General features: G+C 36.7%; 2 protein-coding genes across 4 annotated transcripts in view; both read left to right on the forward strand.

Annotated features, from left to right (window-relative positions):
• Positions 1 to 723, forward strand: part of ccdc169 (coiled-coil domain containing 169) — a 15,614-nt gene extending 14,891 nt beyond the window's left edge. The window contains exon 8 of the mRNA XM_061931297.1: positions 117 to 723. Coding sequence (XP_061787281.1) covers positions 117 to 270 — 154 coding nt within the window. The 3' untranslated portion in view covers positions 271 to 723. The remainder of the gene's footprint in view (positions 1 to 116) is intronic.
• Positions 724 to 12,289: 11,566 nt separating this feature from the next.
• dclk1a (doublecortin-like kinase 1a) overlaps positions 12,290 to 27,500 on the forward strand; it is a 150,831-nt gene continuing 135,620 nt past the window's right edge. Inside the window, exons 1-3 of one of the 3 annotated variants that reach the window (XM_061931330.1) lie at positions 12,290 to 12,410; positions 12,643 to 13,023; positions 19,179 to 19,525. In XM_061931330.1, the coding sequence (XP_061787314.1) occupies positions 12,663 to 13,023; positions 19,179 to 19,525 (708 nt within the window). In that variant the 5' untranslated portion in view covers positions 12,290 to 12,410; positions 12,643 to 12,662. The remainder of the gene's footprint in view (positions 12,411 to 12,642; positions 13,024 to 19,178; positions 19,526 to 27,500) is intronic. The other 2 variants (XM_061931328.2, XM_061931329.2) reach the window with 2 other exon arrangements.

Below are 27,500 nucleotides of genomic sequence, written 5' to 3' on the forward strand. Positions count from 1 at the left end.
ATGACAGTTTCAAGGAAAAAAACATCCTGTTGGAACCGTTGGACACCACTGCCCTCCAGCTAGGAAATTGTTGCTTTTGAGCAGAATCAAAAGTCACAGCAGTGTTTTCCGCGCAGGGCGAAGCAGTGGAGCAGGAAGTGTGAAGGCGACGCCAAGAGAGGAAAAGGCAAAGAAAGCGAGGGAGGAGGGGGACATGTGAAAGGAGGGGGAGGCACCAAAGCCCAGCATGGAAGCAGGTTGCCCACCCTCAAGCATCACGTGAAACACTAAAAACAAAAACCTGCTGCCCACTTTGCGCTTCCTACATTTGCAACTTGCTGGCAGTCTTTTCCAAGTAAGAAGTCCTCCCATGCATGTTACATGAGCAACCTCACGCCAACACAACACCAGCTGGTCCTCTCTGGACTCTGTACCTAATGAAATGTCCTCCAAGAACACAATCCAATCTGATAGAAATGTCCATAATGTGGATAAAACACACAAGGACTGATGTGTCCAGGGGTTCTTCACATTTTTGACTCGGGCCTAACTTTTCCACTGTCGAGAGCCCTGTTAGTTGCATTTTTTTTTGTCACCATGACTAGGGAAGGTTGTCTGGATCGGGTCATATAAGTAAATGCTGTATTGATTAGGGTCATCGATCTGATTTACTCACATTGTCCAAAAGAGATTAGTATTAATTATGTCTGCCCTCAGTGAATAAAAATGTATAATATCTCATTACACACTTTGCATAAGCAACTCTTTTTGATTAATATAATTTTTTTTTTACTAATTGATTGATTTATTTTTGACAACCGGGAAAAAAATGATGCTTTTAATGTCTTGTTTGCGTGATCGGATAATATTAAAGTGTAGAGAATTGTCTAAGTATGCGTTCACGTGTCGTACATTTTTCTGTTAAAATTGTCAACAACAAAAAGAAAATGATATTTAATGTGGAATTGTGGACTGTGAACACTTTCCAGGAGGAAGTGAAAATAGGGCATTTGGAAAACCGGAAATTCCTGGAATTTGTTTGCACTTGGAAAATTCTAGTTTGATTGTCCAGGGTGAGTGGAGTGTGTGGATGTTGGAACGGTTCCAATCGGATGAGAAATGTGGGATATGAAAAGGTTTGCATGAGGAGAAATTCCTGGTAATTCCGGGTAATCAGGGAATTTTCGGAACCGGGAAACCTGCTGGCTTGAATGTCCAGGGTGAGTGGAGTGTGTGGATGTTGGAACGGTTCCAATCGGATGAGAAATGTGGGATATGAAAAGGTTTGCATGAGGGGAAATTCCTGGTAATTCCGGGGAATCAGGAAATTTTCGGAACCGGGAAACCTGCTGGCTTGAATGTCCAGGGTGAGTGGAGTGTGTGGATGTTGGAACGGTTTGAATCGGATAAGAAATGTTTGTATATTTCCCATTCATTGTCAATGGGGAGAAAATTACCGGAAATTCCAGGAAAACTGGGAAATTTGGGAAAGGGACAAAATGTTTGGCGTTCGACATGTGTGAAGAACAGTGTGGGTGGATGGTTGAAAGGTCGGAATCGGGTAAAATATGGCGCGGAATTTTGAGCATTGTATAATTATGAATATGTCCATTCATTTTAATGGGAATTTCCTAGAAATTTGGGAATTTTGGGAAAAACGTGAGTTTCTTAAAAGATAGGTAATACAACAATTGTCCTAGATGATATGCATGGGTTGGTGTTGGGATTTTTCAAATCGGTTGAAAAATGTTGACGTAGTAACAGTTTGAATTTAAATGGGTATTTCGGAATTCCTGGAATTTCTGAAAAAAACGGAAATTTGTACAACAAGGAAAATGTTTGTTGTCTCAATTAAGAAGAATGTTTTGAAGGTGGAATGGACAAAAACGGTTGAAAAATGTGGACTGTGAACATTTCCCAAGAGGAGTTGAATATATGGCTTTGGAAAACAGGAAATTCTGGTAATTCCTGGAATTTTTTTGCACTTGGAAAATTCTAGTTTGATTGCCCAAAGTGAGTTGAGTGTGTGGATTTTGGAACGGTTCGAATCAAATGCGAAATGTGGGATATGAAAAGATTTGCATATTGCCCATTCATTTTCAATGAGGGGAAATTCCTGGTAATTCCGGGTAATCATGGATTTTTTGGAACCGGTAATGTCCAGGGTGAGTGGAGTGTGTGGATGTTGGAACGGTTTGAATCAGATAGAAAATGTGGGATATACAGAAGTTTGTATATTTCCCATTCAGTGTCAATGGGGAGAAAATTACCGGAAATTCCAGGAAAACCGGAAAATTTGGGAAAGGGACAACATGTTTTGCGTTCGACAGTGTGGGTGGATGGTTGAAAGGTCGGAATCGGGTAAAATATGGCGCAGAATTTTGAGCATTGCATAACTATGAATATGTCCATTCATTTGAATGGGAATTTCCTAGAAATTTGGGAATTTTGGGAAAAACGTGAGTTTCTTAAAAGATAGGTAATACAACAATTGTCCTAGATGATATTCATGGGTTGGTGTTGGGATTTTTCAAATCGGTTGAAAAATGTTGACGTAGTAACAGTTGGAATTTAAATGGGTATTTCGGAATTCCTGGAATTTCTGAAAAAACGGAAATTTATACAAGAAGAAAAATGTTTGTTGTCTCAATTAAGAAGAATGTTTTGAAGGTGGAATGGACAAAAACGGTTGAAAAATGTGGACTGTGAACATTTCATAAGAGGAGTTGAAAATATGGCTTTGGAAAACTGGAAATTCTGGTAATTTCTGGAATTTTTTTGCACTTGGAAAATTCTGGTTTGATCGCCCAAGGTGAGTTGAGTGTGTGGATTTTGGAACGGTTTGAATCAAATGTGGGATATGAAAATATTTGTATATTGCCCATTAATTTTCAACGAGAGGAAATTCCTAGTAGTTCTGGGTAATCAGGGAATTTTCGGAACCGGGAAACCTGCTGGCTTGAATGTCCAGGGTGAGTGGAGTGTGTGGATGTTGGAACGGTTTGAATCGGATAAGAAATGTGGGATGTGGAAGTTTGTATATTTCCCATTCATTGTCAATGGGGAGAAAATTACCGGAAATTCCAGGAAAACTGGGAAATTTGAGAAGGGGACAAAATGTTTGGCGTTCGACATATGTGAAGAACAGTGTGGGTGGATGGTTGAAAGGTCGGAATCGGGTAAAATATGGCGCAGAATTTTGAGCATTGCATAACTATGAATATGTCCATTCATTTGAATGGGAATTTCCTAGAAATTTGGGAATTTTGGGAAAAACGTGAGTTTCTTAAAAGATAGGTAATACAACAATTGTCCTAGATGATATGCATGGGTTGGTGTTGGGATTTTTCAAATCGGTTGAAAAATGTTGACGTAGTAACAGTTTGAATTTAAATGAGTATTTCGTAATTCCTGGAATTTCTGAAAAAACGGAAATTTTTACAACAAGAAAAATTTTTGTTGTCTCAATTAAGAAGAATGTTTTGAAGGTGGAATGGACAAAAACGGTTGAAAAATGTGGACTGTGAACATTTCCCAAGAGGAGTTGAAAATATGGCTTTGAAAAACAGGAAATTCTGGTAATTCCTGGAATTTTTTTGCACTTGGAAAATTCTGGTTTGATTGCCCAAGGTGAGTTGAGTGTGTGGATTTTGGAACGGTTCGAATCAAATGTGGGATATGAAAATATTTGTATATTGCCCGTTAATTTTCAACGAGGGGAAATTCCTAGTAGTTCTGGGTAATCAGGGAATTTTCGGAACCGGGAAACCTGCTGGCTTGAATGTCCAGGGTGAGTGGAGTGTGTGGATGTTGGAACGGTTTGAATCGGATAAGAAATGTGGGATGTGGAAGTTTGTATATTTCCCATTCATTGTCAATGGGGAGAAAATTACCGGAAATTCCAGGAAATTTGGGAAAGGGACAAAATGTTTGGTGTTCGACATATGTGAAGAACAGTATGGGTGGATGGATGAAAGGTCGGAATCGGGTAAAATATGGCGCAGAATTTTGAGCATTGCATAACTATGAATATGTCCATTCATTTGAATGGGAATTTCCTCGAAATTTGGGAATTTTGGGAAAAACGTGAGTTTCTTAAAAGACAGGTAATACAACAATTGTCCTAGATGATATGCATGGGTTGGAGTTGGGATTTTTCAAATCGGTTGAAAAATGTTGACGTAGTAACAGTTTGAATTTAAATGGGTATTTCGGAATTCCTGGAATTTCTGAAAAAACGGAAATTTGTACAACAAGGAAAATGTTTGTTGTCTCAATTAAGAAGAATGTTTTGAAGGTGGAGTGGACAAAAACGGTTGAAAAATGTGGACTGTGAACATTTGACAAGAGGAGTTGAAAATATGGCTTTGGAAAACAGGAAATTCTGGTAATTCCTGGAAATTTTTTTGCACTTGGAAAATTCTAGTTTGATTGCCCAAGGTGAGTTGAGTGTGTGGATTTTGGAACGGTTTGAATCAAATGCGAAATGTGGGATATGAAAAGATTTGCATATTGCCCGTTCATTTTCAATGAGGGGAAATTCCTGGTAATTCCGGGTAATCATGGATTTTTTGGAACCGGTAATGTCCAGGGTGAGTGGAGTGTGTGGATGTTGGAACAGTTTGAATCAGATAGAAAATGTGGGATATACAGAAGTTTGTATATTTCCCATTCAGTGTCAATGGGGAGAAAATTACCGGAAATTCCAGGAAAACCGGAAAATTTGGGAAAGGGACAACATGTTTTGCGTTCGACAGTATGGGTGGATGGTTGAAAGGTCGGAATCGGGTAAAATATGGCGCAGAATTTTGAGCATTGCATAACTATGAATATGTCCATTCATTTGAATGGGAATTTCCTGGGAATTTTGGGAAAAACGTGAGTTTCTTAAAAGATAGGTAATACAACAATTGTCCTAGATGATATGCATGGGTTGGTGTTGGGATTTTTCAAATCGGTTGAAAAATGTTGACGTAGTAACAGTTTGAATTTAAATGGGTATTTCGGAATTCCTGGAATTTCTGAAAAAAACGGAAATTTGTACAACAAGAAAAATGTTTGTTGTCTCAATTAAGAAGAATGTTTTGAAGGTGGAATGGACAAAAACGGTTGAAAAATGTGGACTGTGAACATTTCCCAAGAGGAGTTGAAAATATGGCTTTGGAAAACAGGAAATTCTGGTAATTCCTGGAATTTTTTTGCACTTGAAAAATTGTAGTTTGATTGTGCAAGGTGAGTGGAGTGTGTGGTGGAACGGTTCGAATCAAATTCGTGTCGTACATTTTTCTGTTAAAATTGTCAACAACAAAAAGAAAATTTTATTTAATGTGGAATTGTGGACTGTGAACACTTTCCCGGAGGAAGTGAAAATAGGGCTTTGGAAAACCGGAAATTCCTGGAAATTGTTTGCACTTGGAACATTCTAGTTTGATTGTCCAGGGTGAGTGGAGTGTGTGGATGTTGGAACGGTTCCAATCGGATGAGAAATGTGGGATATGAAAAGGTTTGCATATTGCCCGTTCATTTTCAATGAGGGGATATTCCTGGTAATTCCGGGTAATCGGGAAATTTTCGGAACCGGGAAACCTGCTGGCTTGAATGTCCAGGGTGAGTGTGGGATGTGGAAGTTTGTATATTTCCCATTCATTGTCAATGGGGAGAAAATTACCGGAAATTCCAGGAAAACCGGGAAATTTGGGAAAGGGACAAAATGTTTGGCATTCGACATATGTGAAGAACAGTGTGGGTGGATGGTTGAAAGGTCGGAATCGGGTAAAATATGGCGCAGAATTTTGAGAATTTTGGGCATTGCATAATTTTGAATATGTCCATTCATTTGAATGGGAATTTCCTAGAAATTTGGGAAATTTGGGGAAAAACGTGAGTTTCTTAAAAGATAGGTAATACAACAATTGTCCTAGATGATATGCATGGGTTGGTGTTGGGATTTTTCAAATCGGTTGAAAAATGTTGACGTAGTAACAGTTTGAATTTAAATGGGTATTTCGGAATTCCTGGAATTTCTGAAAAAAACGGAAATTTGTACAACAAGGAAAATGTTTGTTGTCTCAATTAAGAAGAATGTTTTGAAGGTGGAATGGACAAAAAGGTTGAAAAATGTGGACTGTGAACATTTCCCCAAGAGGAGTTGAAAATATGGCTTTGGAAAACAGGAAATTCTGGTAATTCCTGGAATTTTTCTGCACTTGGAAAATTCTAGTTTGATTGCCCAAGGTGAGTTGAGTGTGTGGATTTTGGAACGGTTCGAATCAAATGTGGGATATGAAAATATTTGTATATTGCCCGTTAATTTTCAACGAGGGGAAATTCCTAGTAGTTCCGGGTAATCAGGGAATTTTCGGAACCGGGAAACCTGCTGGCTTGAATGTCCAGGGTGAGTGGAGTGTGTGGATGTTGGAACGGTTTGAATCGGATAAGAAATGTGCGATACGGAAGTTTGTATATTTCCCATTCATTGTCAATGGGGAGAAAATTACCGGAAATTCCAGGAAAACCGGGAAATTTGGGAAAGGGACAAAATGTTTGGCGTTCGACATATGTGAAGAACAGTGTGGGTGGATGGTTGAAAGGTCGGAATCGGGTAAAATATGGCGCAGAATTTTGGGCATTGCATAACTATGAATATGTCCATTCATTTGAATGGGAATTTCCTAGAAATTTGGGAAATTTGGGGAAAACGTGAGTTTCTTAAAAGATAGGTAATACAACAATTGTCCTAGATGATATGCATGGGTTGGTGTTGGGATTTTTCAAATCGGTTGAAAAATGTTGACGTAGTAACAGTTTGAATTTAAATGGGTATTTCGGAATTCCTGGAATTTCTGAAAAAAACGGAAATTTGTACAACAAGAAAAATGTTTGTTGTCTCAATTAAGAAGAATGTTTCGAAGGTGGAATGGATAAAAACGGTTGAAAAATGTGGACTGAACATTTCCCAAGAGGAGTTGAAAATATGGCTTTGGAAAACAGGAAATTCTGGTAATTCCTGGAATTTTTTTGCACTTGGAAAATTCTGGTTTGATTGCCCAAAGTGAGTTGAGTGTGTGGATTTTGGAACGGTTCGAATCAAATGCGAAATGTGGGATATGAAAAGATTTGCATATTGCCCATTCATTTTCAATGAGGGGAAATTCCTGGTAATTCCGGGTAATCATGGATTTTTTGGAACCGGTAATGTCCAGGGTGAGTTGAGTGTGTGGATTTTGGAACGGTTCGAATCAAATGCGAAATGTGGGATATGAAAAGATTTGCATATTGCCCATTCATTTTCAATGAGGGGAAATTCCTGGTAATTCCGGGTAATCATGGATTTTTTCGAACCGGTAATGTCCAGGGTGAGTGGAGTGTGTGGATGTTGGAACGGTTTGAATCAGATAGAAAATGTGGGATATACAGAAGTTTGTATATTTCCCATTCAGTGTCAATGGGGAGAAAATTACCGGAAATTCCAGGAAAACCGGAAAATTTGGGAAAGGGACAACATGTTTTGCGTTCGACAGTATGGGTGGATGGTTGAAAGGTCGGAATCGGGTAAAATATGGCGCAGAATTTTTAGCATTGCATAATTATGAATATGAATGGGAATGGGAATTTCCTAGAAATTTGGGAATTTCGGGAAAAACTGATATTTTTGAAAATATAGGTAATACAACAGTTTTCCGAGATGACATGGTGTTGGGATTTTTCAAAATGGTTGAAAAATGTTGACGTAGTAACAGTTGGAATTTAAATGGGTATTTCGGAATTTCTGGAAAAAAAAACGGAAATTTGTACGAAAAGAAAAATGTTTGTTGTCTCAATCAAGAAGAATGTTTTGAAGGTGGAATGGACAAAAACGGTCGAAAAATGTGGACTGTGGAAACTTTCCAGGAGGAGGTGAAAGTAGGGCTTTGGAAAACCGGAAATTCTGGTAATTCCTGGAATTTTTTTGCACTTGGAAAATTCTAATTTGATTGTCGTTGAAACAACGTGCTTTTTGACGATGTTTAATCAATGTCAGGTTGTGACGTTGATTTGACATTGAATTTTGGTCATTTCCCAACCAATATTCTACAACACAAATACAACGTTGAAACAACATGCTTTTTGACGACGTTTAATCAATGTTGGGTTCTGACGTTGATTTGACCGTTGAAATTTGGTCATTTCCCAACCAATATTCAACAACTCAAACATAACGTTGAAACAACATGCTTTTTGACAACGTTTAATCAATGTTGGGTTCTGACGTTGATTTGACCGTTGAAATTTGGTCATTTCCTAACCAATATTATACAACACAAATACGTTGAAACAACATGCTTTTTGACGACGTTTAATCAATGTTGGGTTCTGACGTTGATTTGACCATTGAATTTTGGTCATTTCCCAACCAATATTCTACAACACAAATACAACATTGAAACAACATACTTTTTGACGACGTTTAATCAATGTTGGATTATCATGTTGATTTGACCATTGAATTTTTGTCATTTCTCAACCAATATTCTATAACACAAACATAACGTTGAAACAACATGCTTTTTGACGACGTTTAATCAATGTTGGGTTCTGACGTTGATTTGACCATTGAATTTTGGTCATTTCCCAACCAATATTCTACAACACAAATACGTTGAAACGACATGCTTTTTGACGACGTTTAATCAAGGTTGGGTTCTGACATTTAATTAACCGTTGAAATTTGGTCATTTCCCAACCAATATTATACAACACAAATACGTTGAAACAACATGCTTTTTGACGACGTTTAATCAATGTTGAGTTCTGACGTTGATTTGACCATTGAATTTTGGTCATTTCCCAACCAATATTCAACAACTCAAATACAACGTTGAAACAAAATGCTTTTTGACAACATTTAATCAATGTTGGGTTCTGACGTTGATTTGACCGTTGAATTTTGGTCATTTCCCAACCAATATTCTACAACACAAATACGATGTTGAAACAACATACTTTTTGACGACGTTTATTCAATGTTGGGTTCTCACGTTGATTTGACCGTTGATTTTTGGTCATTTCCCAACCAATATTCAACAACTCAAACATAACGTTGAAACAACATGCTTTTTGACGACGTTTAATCAATGTTGGGTTCTGACATTTAATTCACCGTTGAAATTTGGTCATTTCCCAACCAATATTCTACAACACAAATACAATGTTGAAACAACATGCTTTTTGACGACGTTTAATCAATGTTGGATTCTGACGTTGATTTGACATTGAATTTTGGGAATTTCACAACCAATATTCAACAACACAAATACAACGTTGAAACAACATACTTTTTGACAACGTTTATCCAATGTTGGGTTCTTTAACGTTGATTCGACCATTGAAATTTGGTCATTTCCCAACCAATATTCAACAACTCAAATACAATGTTGAAACAACATACTTTTTGACGACGTTTATCCAATGTTGGGTTCTTTAACGTTGATTCGACCATTGAATTTTGGTCATTTCCCAACCAATATTCTACAACACAAATACAACGTTGAAACAAAATGCTTTTTGACAACGTTTAATCAATGTTGGGTTCTGACGTTGATTTGACATTGAATTTTGGGAATTTCACAACCAATATTCAACAACACAAATACAACGTTGAAACAACATGCTTTTTGACGACGTTTAATCAATGTTGGATTCTAACGTTGATTTGACATTGAATTTTGGTCATTTCCCAACCAATATTCAACAACTCAAACATAACATTGAAACAACATGCTTTTGACAACGTTTAATCAATGTTGGATTCTAACGTTGATTTGACATTGAATTTTGGGAATTTCACAACCAATATTCAACAACACAAATACGACGTTGAAACAACGTGCTTTTTGACGACGTTTATTCAATGTTGGGTTCTTTAACGTTGATTCGACCATTGAAATTTGGTCATTTCCCAACCAATATTCTACAACACAAATACAATGTTGAAACAACATGCTTTTTGACGACGTTTAATAAATGTTGGGTTCTTTAACGTTGATTCGACCATTGAATTTTGGTCATTTCCCAACCAATATTCTACAACACAAATACAACGTTGAAACAACATGCTTTTTGACAACGTTTAATCAATGTTGGGTTCTGACGTTGATTTGACCGTTGAATTTAGGTCATTTCCCAACCAATATTCTACAACCCAAATACAACGTTGAAACAACATGCTTTTTGACGACGTTTAATCAATGTTGGGTTCTGACATTTAATTAACCGTTGAAATTTGGTCATTTCCCAACCAATATTCAACAACTCAAATACAACGTTGAAACAACATGCTTTTTGACGACGTTTAATCAATGTTGGGTTCTGACGTTGATTTGACATTGAATTTTGGGAATTTCCCAACCAATATTCAACAACGCAAACATAATGTTGAAACAACATGCTTTTTGACAACGTTTAATCAATGTTGGGTTCTGACATTTAATTAGCCGTTGAATTTTGGTCATTTCCCAACCAGTATTCTACAAAAGAAATACAACGTTGAAACAACATGCTTTTTTGAAACGTTTAATCAATGTTGGGTTCTGACGTTGATTTGACCATTGAATTTTGGTCATTTCCCAACCAATATTCTACAACACAAAGACAACATTGAAACAACATGCTTTTTGACGACGTTTATTCAATGTTGGATTCTGACGTTGATTTGACCATTGAATTTTGGTTATTTCCCAACCAATATTCTACAACTCAAATACAACGTTGAAACAACATGCTTTTTGACGACGTTTATTCAATGTTGGGTTCTGACGTTGATTTGACCGTTGAAATTTGGTCATTTCCCAACCAATATTCAACAACTCAAACATAACGTTGAAACAACATGCTTTTTGACGACGTTTAATCAATGTTGGGTTCTGACATTTAATTAGTCGTTGAAATTTGGTCATTTCCCAACCAATATTCTACAACACAAATACGGCGTTGAAACAACATACTTTTTGACGACGTTTAATCAATGTTGGGTTCTGACGTTGATTTGACATTGAATTTTGGGAATTTCCCAACCAATATTCAACAACACAAATACAACATTGAAACAACATACTTTTTGACGACGTTTATTCAATGTTGGGTTCTTTAACGTTGATTCGACCATTGAATTTTGGGAATTTCCCAACCAATATTCTACAACACAAATACGGCGTTGAAACAACATGCTTTTTGACGACGTTTAATCAATGTTGGGTTCTGACGTTGATTTGACCGTTGAATTTTGGTCATTTCCCAACCAATATTCAACAACTCAAACATAACGTTGAAACAACATGCTTTTTGACGACGTTTAATCAATGTTGGGTTCTGACATTTAATTAGCCGTTGAAATTTGGTCATTTCCCAACCAATATTCTACAACACAAATACGGCGTTGAAACAACATACTTTTTGACGACGTTTAATCAATGTTGGGTTCTGACGTTGATTTGACATTGAATTTTGGGAATTTCCCAACCAATATTCAACAACACAAATACAACATTGAAACAACATACTTTTTGACGACGTTTATTCAATGTTGGGTTCTTTAACGTTGATTCGACCATTGAATTTTGGGAATTTCCCAACCAATATTCTACAACACAAATACAACATTGAAACAACATGCTTTTTGACGACGTTTAATCAATGTTGGGTTCTGACGTTGATTTGACCGTTGATTTTTGGTCATTTCCCAACCAATATTCAACAACTCAAACATAACATTGAAACAACATGCTTTTGACAACGTTTAATCAATGTTGGGTTCTGATGTTGATTTGACCATTGAATTTTGGTCATTTCCCAACCAATATTCAACAACTCAAACATAACATTGAAACAACATGCTTTTGACAACATTTAATCAATGTTGGATTCTGACGTTTATTTGACCATTGAATTTTGGTCATTTCCCAACCAATATTCAACAACACAAATACAACGTTGAAACAACATGATTTTTGACGACGTTTATTCAATGTTGGGTTCTTTAACGTTGATTTGACCGTTGATTTTTGGTAATTTCTCCAACGTTAAGACATCATCGTCATCTCAGTTTACCAACACAACTATTTTTCAACGTTGTTCTGACATCAGTGTGAGCTCGGACATGTAGATATAATCAAGGTTGTATCATCAATGCCTGCTGGGATCTTAATGACTGGAAAGGGGGGGTGGGGGGTGGGGGGGCTTGAGTGGGGAATCACGACACGAGTGACGTGGATGAGGAGGAGGTGAAGGCGGAGGAGGAGGCAGCTTCTACTTATTCTGCTCTCTCTCTCACACACACACACACACACACACACACACACACACACACACACACACACACACACACACACACACACACACTGCTGAAAGTAACGCTCGTGTCATCGTGGAGGTGAACGTGGATCTCATCTCTGTGGGTAAGTCATCTTCATCCTCGTCATCATCGGGGAGTATTATGGGATGTCGTCAGCCCGGCGCGGCGACTTTTTCGGGGCCGATATCGGCAGTTATTGATCGGCCAGCCGGGTGCAGGAGCACGGGTGGCTTAGAGGGTTTAATCCGTCATTAGGACTCTATTCTGGGCGACGTTGTTCGCTCCCTTGCTGTTGTTTTTTTGGGGTGACGCCAACTTTTCTGTACCTGCGCCAGACAGCCTGGTGGGCCGCGTGATGGACCCGGACACGGACATGGAGCACTTCGACGAGCGGGACAAGGGTGAGCGTCACGGCCGCGCCAACGGCGTGCAGAGCCCGGCTCATAGCGCGCACTGCAGCCTCTTCCGTGCCCGCACCCTGCAGGCTCTCAGCGCCGAGAAGCGCGCCAAGAAGGTCCGCTTCTACCGCAACGGCGACCGCTACTTCAACGGCGTCGTCTACGCCGTCTCCGCCGACCGCTTCCGGACCTTCGACGCCCTGCTGGCCGACCTGACGCGCTCCCTGTCCGGCAACGTCAACCTGCCGCAGGGCGTCCGGACCATCTACTCGCTGGACGGCAGCAGGCGCGTCACCGCCGTGGAGCAGCTGGTCGAAGGTCGGTTGCCGCTCGTAACTTTGTGCAAACTTTTTGAAATGAGTCTGGAAAAGTTCCAATCTGGACGAAAAAAAAACCTGTTAGCATGCTAGCATTTTTAACACCTTTTTCAGCTCAGAATGAAATGTTTTATTATTTGACAAATGCGACTTGTTAGCATGCTAACGCTAATATGGTAGCTTTATTTAGTTGATTTTATAGGTATATACTTCAGTCATATTTTGGTACTTAATGTATGCTAATGTTAGCATGCTAGCATTTGTAACACTTTTTCAGCTCAGATTGAAATGTTTTGTTACCTGACAAATGAGACCTGTTAGCGTGCTAACGCTAATATGGTAGCCTTATTTTGCTTATTTTATAGGTATATACTGCAGTCATATTTTGTTACTTAATGTATGCTAATGTTAGCATGCCAGCATTTTTAACACTTTTTCAGCTCAGATTGAAATGTTTTGTTACCTGACAAATGAGACCTGTTAGCATGCTAACGCTAATATGGTAGCTTTATTTTGCTTATTTTATAGTTATACACCTCAGTCCTATTTTGTTACTTGATACATGCTAATTTTAGCATGCTAGCATTTTTAATACATTTTTCAGCTCGGTGTCAAATGTTTTGTTACTAGACAAATGAGACCTGTTAGCATGCTAACGCTAATATGGTTGCCTTATTTTGCTTATTTTATAGGTATACACTTCAGTCATATTTTGTTACTTGATACATGCTAATGTTAGTATGCTAGCATTTTTAATACATTTTTCAGCTCCGAGTCAAATGTTTTGTTACTTGACAAATGAGACCTGTTAGCATGCTAACGCTAATATGGTAGCTTTATTTAGTTGATTTTATAGGTATACACCTAAGTCATATTTTGGTACTTAATGTATGCTAATGTTAGCATGTTAGCATTTTAAACACATATTTCAGCTCGGAGTCAAATGTTTTGTTACTTGACAAATGAGACTTGTTAGCATGCTAACGCTAATATGGTAGCCTTATTTTGCTTATTTTATAGGTATAGTACACTTCAGTCATATTTTGTTACTTGATACATGCTAATGTTAGTATGCTAGCATTTTTAACACATTTTTCAGCTCGGAGTCAAATGTTTTATTTGACAAATGAGACCTGTTAGCATGCTAACGCTAATATGGTAGCCTTATTTTGCTTATTTTATAGGTATATACTTCAGTCATATTTTGTTACATGACACATGCTAATGTTAGCATGCTAGCATTTTTAACACATTTTTCAGCTCGCAGTCAAATGTTTTGTTATTTGACAATTGAGACCTGTTAGCATGCTAACGCTAATATGGTAGCTTTATTTTGCTTATTTCATAAGTATACACCTCAGTCCTATTTTGTTACTTGATACATGCTAATTTTAGCATGCTAGCATTTTTAATACATTTTTCAGCTCGGAGTCAAATGTTTTGTTACTTGACAAATGAGACCTGTTAGCATGCTAACGCTAATATGGTAGCTTTATTTAGCTGATTTTATATATATATACTTCAGTCTTATTTTGGTACTGAATGAATGCTAATGTTAGCATGCTAGCATTTTTAACACATTTTTCAGCTCGGAGTCAAATGTTTTGTTATTTGACAAACGAGACCTGTTAGCTTGCTAACGCTAATATGGTAGCCTTATTTTGCTTATTGTATAGGTATATACTTCAGTCATATTTTGTTACATGATACATGCTAATGTTAGCATGCTAGCATTTTAACACATTTTTCAGCTCGGAGTCAAATGTTTTGTTACTTGACAAATGAGACCTGTTAGCATGCTAACGCTAATATGGTAGCTTTAATTAGTTGATTTTATAGGTATATACCTCAGTCATAATTTGGTGCTTAATGTATGCTAATGTTAGCATGCTAGCATTATAAACACATTTTTCAGCTCGGAGTCAAATGTTTTGTTACTTGACAAATGAGATCTGTTAGCATGCTAAAGCTAATGCAGTAGCTTTATTTTGCTTATTTTATAGGTATACACCTCAGTCATATTTTTTTACTTGATACATGCTAACATTAGCATGCTAGCATTTTAAACGCATTTTTCAGCTCCGAGGCAAATGTTTTGTTACTTGACAAATGAGATCTGTTAGCATGCTAACACTAATGTTGTAGCTTTATTTTGCTCAATTTATAGGTATACAACTCAATCATATTTTGTTACTTGATACATGCTAATGTTAGTATACTAGCATTTTTAGCACATTTTTCAGCTCGGAGTCAAATATTGTGTTTCTGGACAAATGAGACCTGTTAGCATGCTACCGCTAATATGGTAGCTTTATTCAGTTGATTTTATAGGTATATACCTCAGTCATATTTTGGTGCTTAATTTATGCTAACATTAACATGCTAGCATCTTTAACAAATTTTTCAGCTCGGAGTCAAATGTTTTGTTATTTGACAAACGAGACCTGTTAGCTTGCTAACGCTAATATGGTAGCCTTATTTTGCTTATTGTATAGGTATATACTTCAGTCATATTTTGTTACATGATACATGCTAATGTTAGCATGCTAGCATTTTTAACACATTTTTCAGCTCGGAGTCAAATGTTTTGTTACTTGACAAATGAGACCTGTTAGCATGCTAACGCTAATATGGTAGCTTTAATTAGTTGATTTTATAGGTATATACCTCAGTCATAATTTGGTGCTTAATGTATGCTAATGTTAGCATGCTAGCATTATAAACACATTTTTCAGCTCGGAGTCAAATGTTTTGTTACTTGACAAATGAGATCTGTTAGCATGCTAAAGCTAATGCAGTAGCTTTATTTTGCTTATTTTATAGGTATACACCTCAGTCATATTTTTTTACTTGATACATGCTAACATTAGCATGCTAGCATTTTAAACGCATTTTTCAGCTCCGAGGCAAATGTTTTGTTACTTGACAAATGAGATCTGTTAGCATGCTAACACTAATGTTGTAGCTTTATTTTGCTCAATTTATAGGTATACAACTCAATCATATTTTGTTACTTGATACATGCTAATGTTAGTATACTAGCATTTTTAGCACATTTTTCAGCTCGGAGTCAAATGTTTTGTTACTTGACAAATGAGACCCGTTAGCATGCTAACGCTAATATGGTAGATTTATTTAGCTGATTTTATAGGTATATACAGTACTTCAGTCTTATTTTGGTACTTAATGAATGCTAATGTTAGCATGCTAGCATTTTAAACACATATTTCAGCTCAGAGTCAAATGTTTTGTTACTTGACAAATGAGACCCGTTAGCATGCTAACGCTAATATGGTAGCTTTATTTAGCTGATTTTATAGATATATACTTCAGTCTTATTTTGGTACTGAATGAATGCTAATGTTAGCATGCTAGCATTTTTAACACATTTTTCAGCTCGGAGTCAAATATTGTGTTTCTTGACAAATGAGACCTGTTAGCATGCTAACGCTAATATGGTAGCTTTATTTAGCTGATTTTATAGGTATATACAGTACTTCAGTCTTATTTTGGTACTTAATGAATGCTAATGTTAGCATGCTAGCATTTTAAACACATATTTCAGCTCAGAGTCAAATGTTTTGTTACTTGACAAATGAGACCCGTTAGCATGCTAACGCTAATATGGTAGCTTTATTTAGCTGATTTTATAGATATATACTTCAGTCTTATTTTGGTACTGAATGAATGCTAATGTTAGCATGCTAGCATTTTTAACACATTTTTCAGCTCGGAGTCAAATATTGTGTTTCTTGACAAATGAGACCTGTTAGCATGCTAACGCTAATATGGTAGCTTTATTTAGCTGATTTTATAGATATATACTTCAGTCTTATTTTGGTACTTAATGAATGCTAATGTTAGCATGCTAGCATTTTAAACACATTTTTCAGCTGAGTCAAATATTGTGTTTTTTTGACAAATGAGACCTGTTAGCATGCTAACGCTAATATGATAGCTTTATTTAGTTGATTTTATAGGTGTATACCTCAGTCTTATTTTGATACTGAATGAATGCTAATGTTAGCATGCTAGAATTTTTAACACAATTTTCAGCTCGGAGTGAAATATTGTGTTTCTTGACAAATGAGACCTGTTAGCATGCTAACGCTAATATGGTAGCTTTATTTAGTTGATTTTATAGGTATATACCTCAGTCATATTTTGGTGCCTAATGTATGCAAACATTAGCATGCTAGCATTTTTAACACATTTTTCAGCTCGGAGTCAAATGTTTTGTTACTTGACAAATGAGATCTGTTAGCATGCTAAAGCTAATACAGTAGCTTTATTTTGCTTATTTTATAGGTATACACCTCAGTCATATTTTGGTACTTGATACATGCATTAGCATGCTAGCATTTTTAACACATTTTTCAGCTCGGTGTCAAATGTTTTGTTATTTGACAAACGAGACCTGTTAGCTTGCTAACGCTAATATGGTAGCTTTATTTTGCTTATTTTATAGGTATACACTTCAGTCCTATTTTGTTACTTGATACATGCTAACATTAGCATGCTAGCATTTTAAACACATTTTTCAGCTCCGGGTCAAATGTTTTGTTACTTGACAAACGAGACCTGTTAGTTTGCTAATGCTAATATGGTATCTTTATTTTGCTTATTTTATAGGTATACACCTCAGTCATATTTTGTTACTTGATACATGCTAACATTAGCATGCTAGCATTTTTAACACATTTTTCAGCTCGGAGTCAAATGTTTTGTTACTTGACAAACGAGACCTGTTAGCTTACTAATGCTAATATGTTATCTTTATTTTGCTTATTTTATAGGTATACACCTCAGTCCTATTTTGTTACTTGATACATGCTAACATTAGCATGCTAGCATTTTAAACACATTTTTCAGCTCCGGGTCAAATGTTTTGTTACTTGACAAACGAGACCTGTTAGTTTGCTAATGCTAATATGGTATCTTTATTTTGCTTATTTTATAGGTATACACCTCAGTCATATTTTGTTACTTGATACATGCTAATGTTAGTATGCTAGCATTTTTAACATATTTTTCAGCTCGGATTAAAATGTTTTGTTACTTGACAAATGAGACCTGTTAGCATGCTAACACTAATATTGTAGCTCTATTTTGCTGAATTTATAGGTATACAACTCAATCATATTTTGTTACTTGATACATGCTAATGTTAGCATGCTAGCATTTTTAACACTTTTTTTCAGCTCCGAGTCAAATGTTTTGTTACTTGACTAATGAGACCCGTTAGCATGCTAACGCTAACATGGTAGCTTTATTTAGCTGATTTTATAGGTATATACAGTACTTCAGTCTTATTTTGGTACTTAATGAATGCTAATGTTAGCATGCTAGCATTTTAAACACATTTTGCAGCTCAGAATGAAATGTTTTATTATTTGACAAATGAGACTTGTTAGCATGCTAACGCTAATATGGTAGCTTTATTTAGCTGATTTTATAGGTATATACTTCGGTCTTATTTTGATACTGAATGAATGCTAATGTTAGCATGTTAGCATTTTTAACACATTTTTCAGCTCGGAGTCAAATGTTTTGTTACTTGACAAATGAGACCTGTTAGCATGTTAACGCTAATATGGTAGCTTTATTTAGCTGATTTTATAGATATATACTTCAGTCTTATTTTGGTACTGAATGAATGCTAATGTTAGCATGCTAGCATTTTTAACACATTTTTCAGCTCGTAGTCAAATATTGTGTTTCTTGACAAATGAGACCTGTTAGCATGCTAACGCTACTATGGTAGCTTTATTTAGTTGATTTTATAGATATACACAGTCATATTTTGGTATTTAATGTATGCTAATGTTAGCATGCTAGCATTTTAAACACATATTTCAGCTCGGAGTCAAATGTTTTGTTACTTGACAAATGAGATCTTTTAGCATGCTAACACTAATATGGTAGCTTTATTTAGTTGATTTTATAGGTATACACCTCAGTCATATTTTGGTACTTAATGTATGCTAATGTTAGCATGCTAGCATTTTTAACACATTTTTCAGCTCCGAGTCAAATGTTTTATTTGACAAATGAGACCCGTTAGCATGCTAATGCTAATATGGTAGCTTTATTCAGCTAATGATCTAGTCTGAGGAGTTTATTGTGTTGACATGTGACTTCTGGCGCCCCCTGCAGGCGACAGCTACGTGTGCAGCTCGCTGGAGGCCTACAAGAAGGTGGACTACACCAAGAACGTCAACCCCAACTGGTCCGTCAACGTTAAGGCGGCGGCGGCGGCGGCCCGCGGGCCTGCGTCGCTGAGCAGCGCCAAGGCGGCGGCGGCGGCGGAGAGCTGCAAGGACTTTGTGCGCCCCCGCCTGGTGACGGTGGTGCGCAGCGGCGTGAAGCCTCGCAAGGCGGTGCGGGTGTTGCTCAACAAGAAGACGGCGCGCTCCTACGAGCAGGTGCTCACCGACATCACCCACGCCATCAAGCTGGACTCTGGCGTGGTGAAGAAGATCTACACGCTGGAGGGAAAACTGGTGAGGCAGCACTTTTTACTACTCTAGAAGCTAACCAGGAAATGTTGTTGGGCTAGCGATTGAGCGCCAGCGTCTGCTAGCCAGCGATTAGCGGTGCCAAATGTTAGTTAGTGGTTAGTGATGGCCACTGGCTGGTTATCGCCACAGTGGCTGATTGCTAGCAATTAGCGGTGCCAACCGATAGCTAGTGATTAGTTGCGCTGGCTGATAGCTAGCAATTTGCAACAGCGGCTGTTAGCTAGCGACTTGCAGCGCCAGCTTATAGCTAGCAATTTGCGACAGCGGCTGTTAGATAGCGATTAGTTGCGCCGGCTGATAGCTAGCAATTTGCAAGGCTGGCTGATAGCTAGCAATTTGCGACAGCGGCTGTTAGCTAGCGACTTGCAGCGCCAGCTGATAACTAGCAATTTGCGACAGCGGCTGTTAGATAGCGATTAGTTGCGCTGGCTGATAGCTAGCAATTTGCAAGGCTGGCTGATAGCTAGCAATTTGCGACAGCGGCTGTTAGCTAGCGACGTGCAGCGCCAGCTGATAGCTAGCAATTTGCGACAGAGGCTGTTAGATAGCAATTAGCGGTGCTGGCTGATAGCTAGTGATTAGTTGCGCTGGATGATTGCTAGCAATTAGCGGTGCCGGCTGATAGCTAGTGATTAGTTGCGCTGGATGATTGCTAGCAATTAGCGGTGCCAACCGATAGCTAGTGATTAGTTGCGCTGGATGATTGCTAGCAATTAGCGGTGCTGGCTGATAGCTAGTGATTAGTTGCGCTGGATGATTGCTAGCAATTAGCGGTGCTGGCTGATAGCTAGTGATTAGTTGCGCTGGCTGATTGCTTGCTATTTGCGACAGCAGCTGATAGCTAGCGATTTGTGGCACCAGCTAATAGCTAGCAATTAGCAGTGCTGGCTGATGTCTAGCAATTGGCGGTGCCGGCTGAAAGCTGGCAATATTGTTTGCGCTGGCTGATAGCTAGCAATTTGCAACAGCGGCTGTTAGCTAGTGACTTGCAGCGCCAGCTTATAGCTAGCAATTTGCGACAGCGGCTGTTAGCTAGCGACTTGCAGCGCCAGCTGATAGCTAGCAATTTGCGACAGCGGCTGTTAGATAGCGATTAGTTGCGCCGGCTGATAGCTAGCGATTTGCAAGGCTGGCTGATAGCTAGCAATTAGCGGTGCCGGCTGAAAGCTGGCAATTGTTTGCTCTGGCTGATAGCTAGCGATTTGCGGCACCAGCTAATAGCTAGCAATTAGCAGTGCAGGTTGATATCTAGCAATTATTTGCCCTGGCTGATAGCTAGCAATTTGCGACAGCAGCTGTTAGGTAGCGATTACCAGTGCCGGTTGAAAGCTAGCAATTAGTTGTGCCGGCTGATAGGTGTGATTTGCGGTTTCGGCTGATAGCTAGCAATTAGCACTGCCGGCCGATAGCTCGCGATTAGTTGCATTGGCATACCTGCCAACTACTCCGGTTTTCCCGTAATTAGTACGGTTTTCATCAACCTATTCCGGGTTACGGTTGCAGTGATAAAAAATACGGTTTTTCATTAATTAAATTTTTTTTTTTTTTTTAAATTTTATTCACAAAATCGCGTAACAACAATGACAATCGACACTGCTTTCCGTAACTTCCTGTCGAGCCATTCCGAATGCCATGCGCGAGGCTATTTATAGCACCGCTGCCAAGCACGAGGCACCTGTTGCCATTGTTTCCAAACGAGCGAACGATCATGGAATCAGCCGGAGAAAAATCGCAAACCAGTCTTAAACCCAAAAGAAAACTGCAGTCATTCCGTGAAGAATATTCAAAAGCCTATCCGGGAATAATTATCCGTTCCAAAAAGGGTGAAAACTACGCGAATTGCACCTTGTGCAGACAAGATTGTTTCGATCGGACACGGAGGAATTAGCGATGTAAAAGACCACGTTGGGACAAAAAAACACAAGTCTAATGCCGTTGCTAAATTTGGATTTTAGCCACAAAAAGGTAATGACACCAATGTTATCTATTGGAATTGTTTAGTACTGTTATACTGTTAAAAGTGTTTATACTATTTATGCTTTCAAGTCCAAGTTGAAGAAATCTTGTTAAATGTTGACAGCATAACTACCAAAATACAGAAGTATGTCCTTAATATTTTTGCAGTGCTATTTCTGTTGAAAAGTTCAAATGATTACATTAGAGATGTGATGTGCCACTTTTCAAGTGTCTGATGGCTTAAATTCATTTTCATTCATTTTTCATATTTTGAATTCTTTTGAAAGGCTTACAAAAAAACTACATTTGAATTGTAATTCCATGCTATTGACAGGACTATTAATTGTAATGAAGTTAGCTTACCATGTTTACAGTATGATCATTGTGATAGAAATGTGAATTTTAGGCACAGAATGTTTTTTACAATTGAACAAGGCAGTCGATTATACAAGCTTGGACAGAAAGTTAATAATGACACCAATTTTTTTTTAATGGAATTGTTTAGTACTGTTTTACCATTTGTTTACTGTAAAAAGTGTTTATACTTTCAATGAACAAATTGAAGTCTTGTGAAAGGTTGACAGGATAACTGGCATTAACTGTCAAAATAATTTCAAACTATTGAAGTTAGCTTACAGAATAAACATGTCAATCAACCCATATGATTTTTGCTGTAATATTTTTGTTTTGAAAAGTCACTGTGACTGATAGAAAAGTGATGGTTTTAGCAACATTTTAACCTGTCTGAATGCAATCAATCATTGTGCGTCGGGGGGGCGAAGCTGAACCCCCCACCAGGACTTTGTCCTGGACCTACCGGGGCCTGCGGCCCCTGGACCCTGGCTACTAGGTTTTTCTGATTTCAAAAGTTGGCAGATATGCATTGGCTGATAGCTAGCAATTAGCGGTGCCGGCCGATAGCCAGCGCTTTGCGGCGCCAGCTGATACCTATCAATTAGCAGTGCTAGCTGATAGCTAGCAATTAGTTGTGCCAGGTAAAAGCTAGCAATTAGCAGTGAAAGCCGGCTGAAAGCTGGCAAATAGTTGCGCTGGCTGATAGCTAGCGATTTGCGACAGCGGCTGTTAGCAAGCGATTAGTTATGCTGGCTGATAGCTAGCGATTTGCGGTGCCGGCCGTTAGCTAGCGATCAGTTGCGTTGGCTTATTGCTTTCAATTTGCCACAGCGGCTGATAGCTAGCGATTTGCGGCGCCAGCTGATAGGTAGCAATTAGCAATGCCGGCTGATGGTTGGCGGTTACTTGCGCCGGCTGATAGCTAGCGATTTGCGGCACCGGCTTAATAGCTAGAGATTAGCGGTGGTAGCTGATAGCTAGCCATTAGCGGTGATGGCTGATAGCTAGCGATTAGCGGTGGTGGCTGATAGCTAGCGATTAACAGTGGTTGCTGATAGCTAGCGATTAGCGATGGTGACTGATAGCTCGCAATTAGAGGTGGTGGCTGATAGCTAGCGATTAGCGGCGCCAGCTGATGGCTAGCGATTAGCAATGCCGGCTGATGGTTAGCGGTTACTTGCGCCGGCTGATAGCTATCGATTTGCGGCATCGGCTTAATAGCTAGCGATTAGCGGTGGTGGCTCATAGCTAGCAATTAGTGATGGTGGCTGATAGCTAGCAATTAGCGGTAATGGCTATAGCTAGCGATTTGCGGCACCGGCTTAATAGCTAGCGATTAGCGGTGGTAGCTGATAGCTAGCAATTAGCGGTGATGGCTGATAGCTAGCGATTAACAGTGGTTGCTGATAGCTAGCGATTAGCGATGGTGACTGATAGCTTGCAATTAGAGGTGGTGGCTGATAGCTAGCGATTAGCGGCGCCAGCTGATGGCTAGCGATTAGCAATGCCGGCTGATGGTTAGCGGTTACTTGCGCCGGCTGATAGCTATCGATTTGCGGCATCGGCTTAATAGCTAGCGATTAGCGGTGGTGGCTCATAGCTAGCAATTAGTGATGGTGGCTGATAGCTAGCAATTAGCGGTGATGGCTATAGCTAGCGATTAGCAGTGGTGGCTGATAGCTAGCGATTAGCGGTGGTGGCTGATAGCTAGCGATTAGCGGTGGTGGCTGATAGCTAGCAATTAGAGGCGGTGGCTGATAGCTAGCGATTAGCGGCGCCAGCTGATGGCTAGCGATTAGCGGTGGTGGCTGATAGCTAGCGATCAGTAGTAGTTTAGTAGTTCAGCAGGAAGTGGGTCGACAGCGTTGTTGTTGTTGTTGTTGTTGTTAGAACGCCGTGTGGCGTGATGAGTCATGGCGCCCTCAAGCTCCGCCCACCTGCTGAGCTGTGGCGTACATGGCGTGATATGGCGAGGATAACACGCTCACGTTCACTTCCTGTCCGACCTCACAATCCATCTAACGATCCGCCATCATGTAGCCGGCGGGGGTCGCTCCAGTTTCCTGGTCCAGTTTCCTGGTCCAGGTCTGGTCTGCTTTTTGTATCCCTTCAACAAATCCCCCCCCCAAAAAAACCTAGTTTTTGTTTCTTTCGAGAAGCCTCCTTCAAGACGCCTGCTCACTCTGCGGTTGCCACGGTTACCGTTGCCTTGGCGATGACACAATAAACTCGCCTGTCATGGAGCGGCTATTTTTAGACGCGTATCGATCGGCATGACAACACTCGGGGGGGGGGGGTGGGGCGGACCTCCCACACGGGTGGAACTCCATCAGTGGGATTAGTGTGGACCTTTAGGGAAGTGGGAGTTCAAAGGTCACATTTTGTGTGGAGTGGGAGTTCAAAGGTCACATCAGCATGTGTTGCCATAGTGGGGGAAGTGGTAGTTGTGCCCTGAAAAGTGTTAACACTGTAAGTATTGCACCTATTACACAGCAGCTGTTGGATTGTGACGTGCGTCTTGCTTGTGACCAAATTTGGAGGTGTTGAAGTCGCCATGTAAAAGCGCTAATGCTAATCAGTAGCATGCTTATGGAGTATGCAATGTAAACTAGCATCGAGCTAGCCGACTTTGGAAACTGTTGAGGGCTTTCTATCAGTCATGCTGGGACAATAACATTGTCTGGAGCACAGGAGTCACATTCAAGGTCTGGGGGCCACATTATTTTATCAGGCCCAACACATTATGTCATGTCATTATTTAAAGTGACCCTGCCACAATATTTCAAGTCATTTAATTTGGTCCAGCACATCTCCCTTTGTGGCCCGCCACATTATTTTATACGGCCCTACATATCATTTTATGTGGCCCACCACGTTATTTCATGTGGCCCGCCACATCATTAATCCCATTTTTTGGTGGCCAGCGGTATCATTTTATGTGGCCCACTGCAAGTTTTCAACTGGCCCGCCACATCATTATATGTGGTCTAGCACATTTTTTTAGTGGCCCACCACATTATTTTATATGGTTTACCGCATCATTTTAGTTGGCCCACCGTATCATTTTATGTGGCCCACCACAATAATATATATGGCTCATTGTATCATTTTACAAGGCCCACCACATTATTTAAGGTGACCTACCGTATCATTTTACTTGGCCCACCGTATTATTTAATGTGGCCCTCAGCATCATTTAAAGTGGCCCACTATATTATTTTATGTGGCCCACTATATTATTTTATGTTCCCTACACACACACACACACATTATTATATATGTTTTTAATTATCATATATGTTTTTAAATATTATATATGTTTTTATTATTATATATGTTTTTAATAATTATACATATTTTTGATTGTTGTATATGTTTTTGAATATCATACATGTTTTTAATTATATATATATATATATATATATATATATATATTTATATATTATTAAAAACATATATAATAATAAAAACATATATAATATTTAAAAACATATATGATAATTAAAAACATATATAATCGTCAAAAACTTATACAATAATTAAAATCATGTATAATATTCAAAAACATATATAATAATTAAAAACATATATAATAATAAAATGGTAATAACAATCAAAAACATATGCAAAAATTAAAAACATATATAATAATCAAATACATGTATAATAATTAAAAACATATAATAATTAAAAACATATATAAAAATGAAAAAATGAAATATAATAATAAAACATTTATAATAATTAAAAACAAATATAATAATAAAAACATATAACAATCAAAAACATATATAATTAAAAACACATAATTTAAAACATATACAATAATTAAAAACATATACAATAATTAAAAACATATATAATAATTAAAAACATATATAATAATAAAAACATATACAACAATCAAACACATATATAATAATTAAAAACATATATAATAATTAAAAACATGTATAATATTCGGAAACATATATAATAATAAAAACATATATAATAATAAAAACATATATAATATTTAAAAACATATATGATAATTAAAAACATATATAATCATCAAAAACGTATACAATAATTAAAATCATGTATAATATTCAAAAACATATATAATAGTTAAAAACATATATAATAATCAAATACATGTATAATAATTAAAAACATATAATAATTAAAAACATATATAACAATGAAAAACATATATAATAATAAAACATTTATAATAATTAAAAACAAATATAATAATAAAAACATATAACAATCAAAAACATATATAATTAAAAACATATATAATTTTAAACCTATATAATAATTAAAAACATATACAATAATTAAAAACATATATAATAATTAAAAACATATATAATAATAAAAACATATACAACAATCAAAAACATATTTAATAATTAAAAACATATATAATAATTAAAAACATGTATAATATTCAAAAACATATATAATAATAATAAACATACATAATAAATAAAAACATATATCATTAAAACATATATAATAATTAAAAAACATGTATAATATTCAAAAACATAAATAATAATCAAAAACATATATGATCATCAAAAACATATATGATAATAAAAACATATATAACAAAAAACGTATATAATAATTGAAAACATGTATAACAAAAACGTATATAATAATTGAAAACATATATAATAATAAAAACATATATAACAATCAAAAACATATATAATAATTAAAAACATATATAATAATAAAAACATATATAATAATAAAAACATATATAATATTTAAAAACATATATGATAATTAAAAACATATATAATCATCAAAAACTTATACAATAATTAAAATCATGTATAATATTCAAAAACATATATAATAGTTAAAAACATATATAATAATCAAATACATGTATAATAATTAAAAACATATAATAATTAAAAACATGTATAACAATGAAAAACATATATAATAATAAAACATTTATAATAATTAAAAACAAATATAAGAATAAAAACATATAACAATCAAAAACATATATAATTAAAAACATATATAATTGAAAACCTATATAATAATTAAAAACATATACAATAATTAAAAACATATATAATAATTAAAAACATATACAATAATTAAAACATATATAATAATTAAAAACATATATAATAATAAAAACATATACAACAATCAAAAACATATATAATAATTAAAAACATATATAATAATTAAAAACATGTATAATATTCAAAAACATATATAATAATAAAAAACATACATAATAAATAAAAACATATATCATTAAAGCATATATAATAATTAAAAAACATGTATAAAATTCAAAAACGTAAATAATAATCAAAAACATATATAATAATAAAAACATATATAACAAAAACGCATATAATAATTGAAAACATATATAATAATAAAAACATATATAACAATCAAAAACATATATAATAATTAAAAACATATATAATAATAAAAACATATATAATAATAAAAACATATATAATATTTAAAAACATATATGATAATTAAAAACATATATAATCATCAAAAACTTATACAATAATTAAATTCATGTATAATATTCAAAAACATATATAATAGTTAAAAACATATATAATAATCAAATACATGTATAATAATTAAAAACATAAAA

This window comes from Nerophis lumbriciformis, linkage group LG37, assembly GCF_033978685.3.
Source record: "Nerophis lumbriciformis linkage group LG37, RoL_Nlum_v2.1, whole genome shotgun sequence".
NCBI classification, from domain to species: domain Eukaryota; kingdom Metazoa; phylum Chordata; class Actinopteri; order Syngnathiformes; family Syngnathidae; genus Nerophis; species Nerophis lumbriciformis.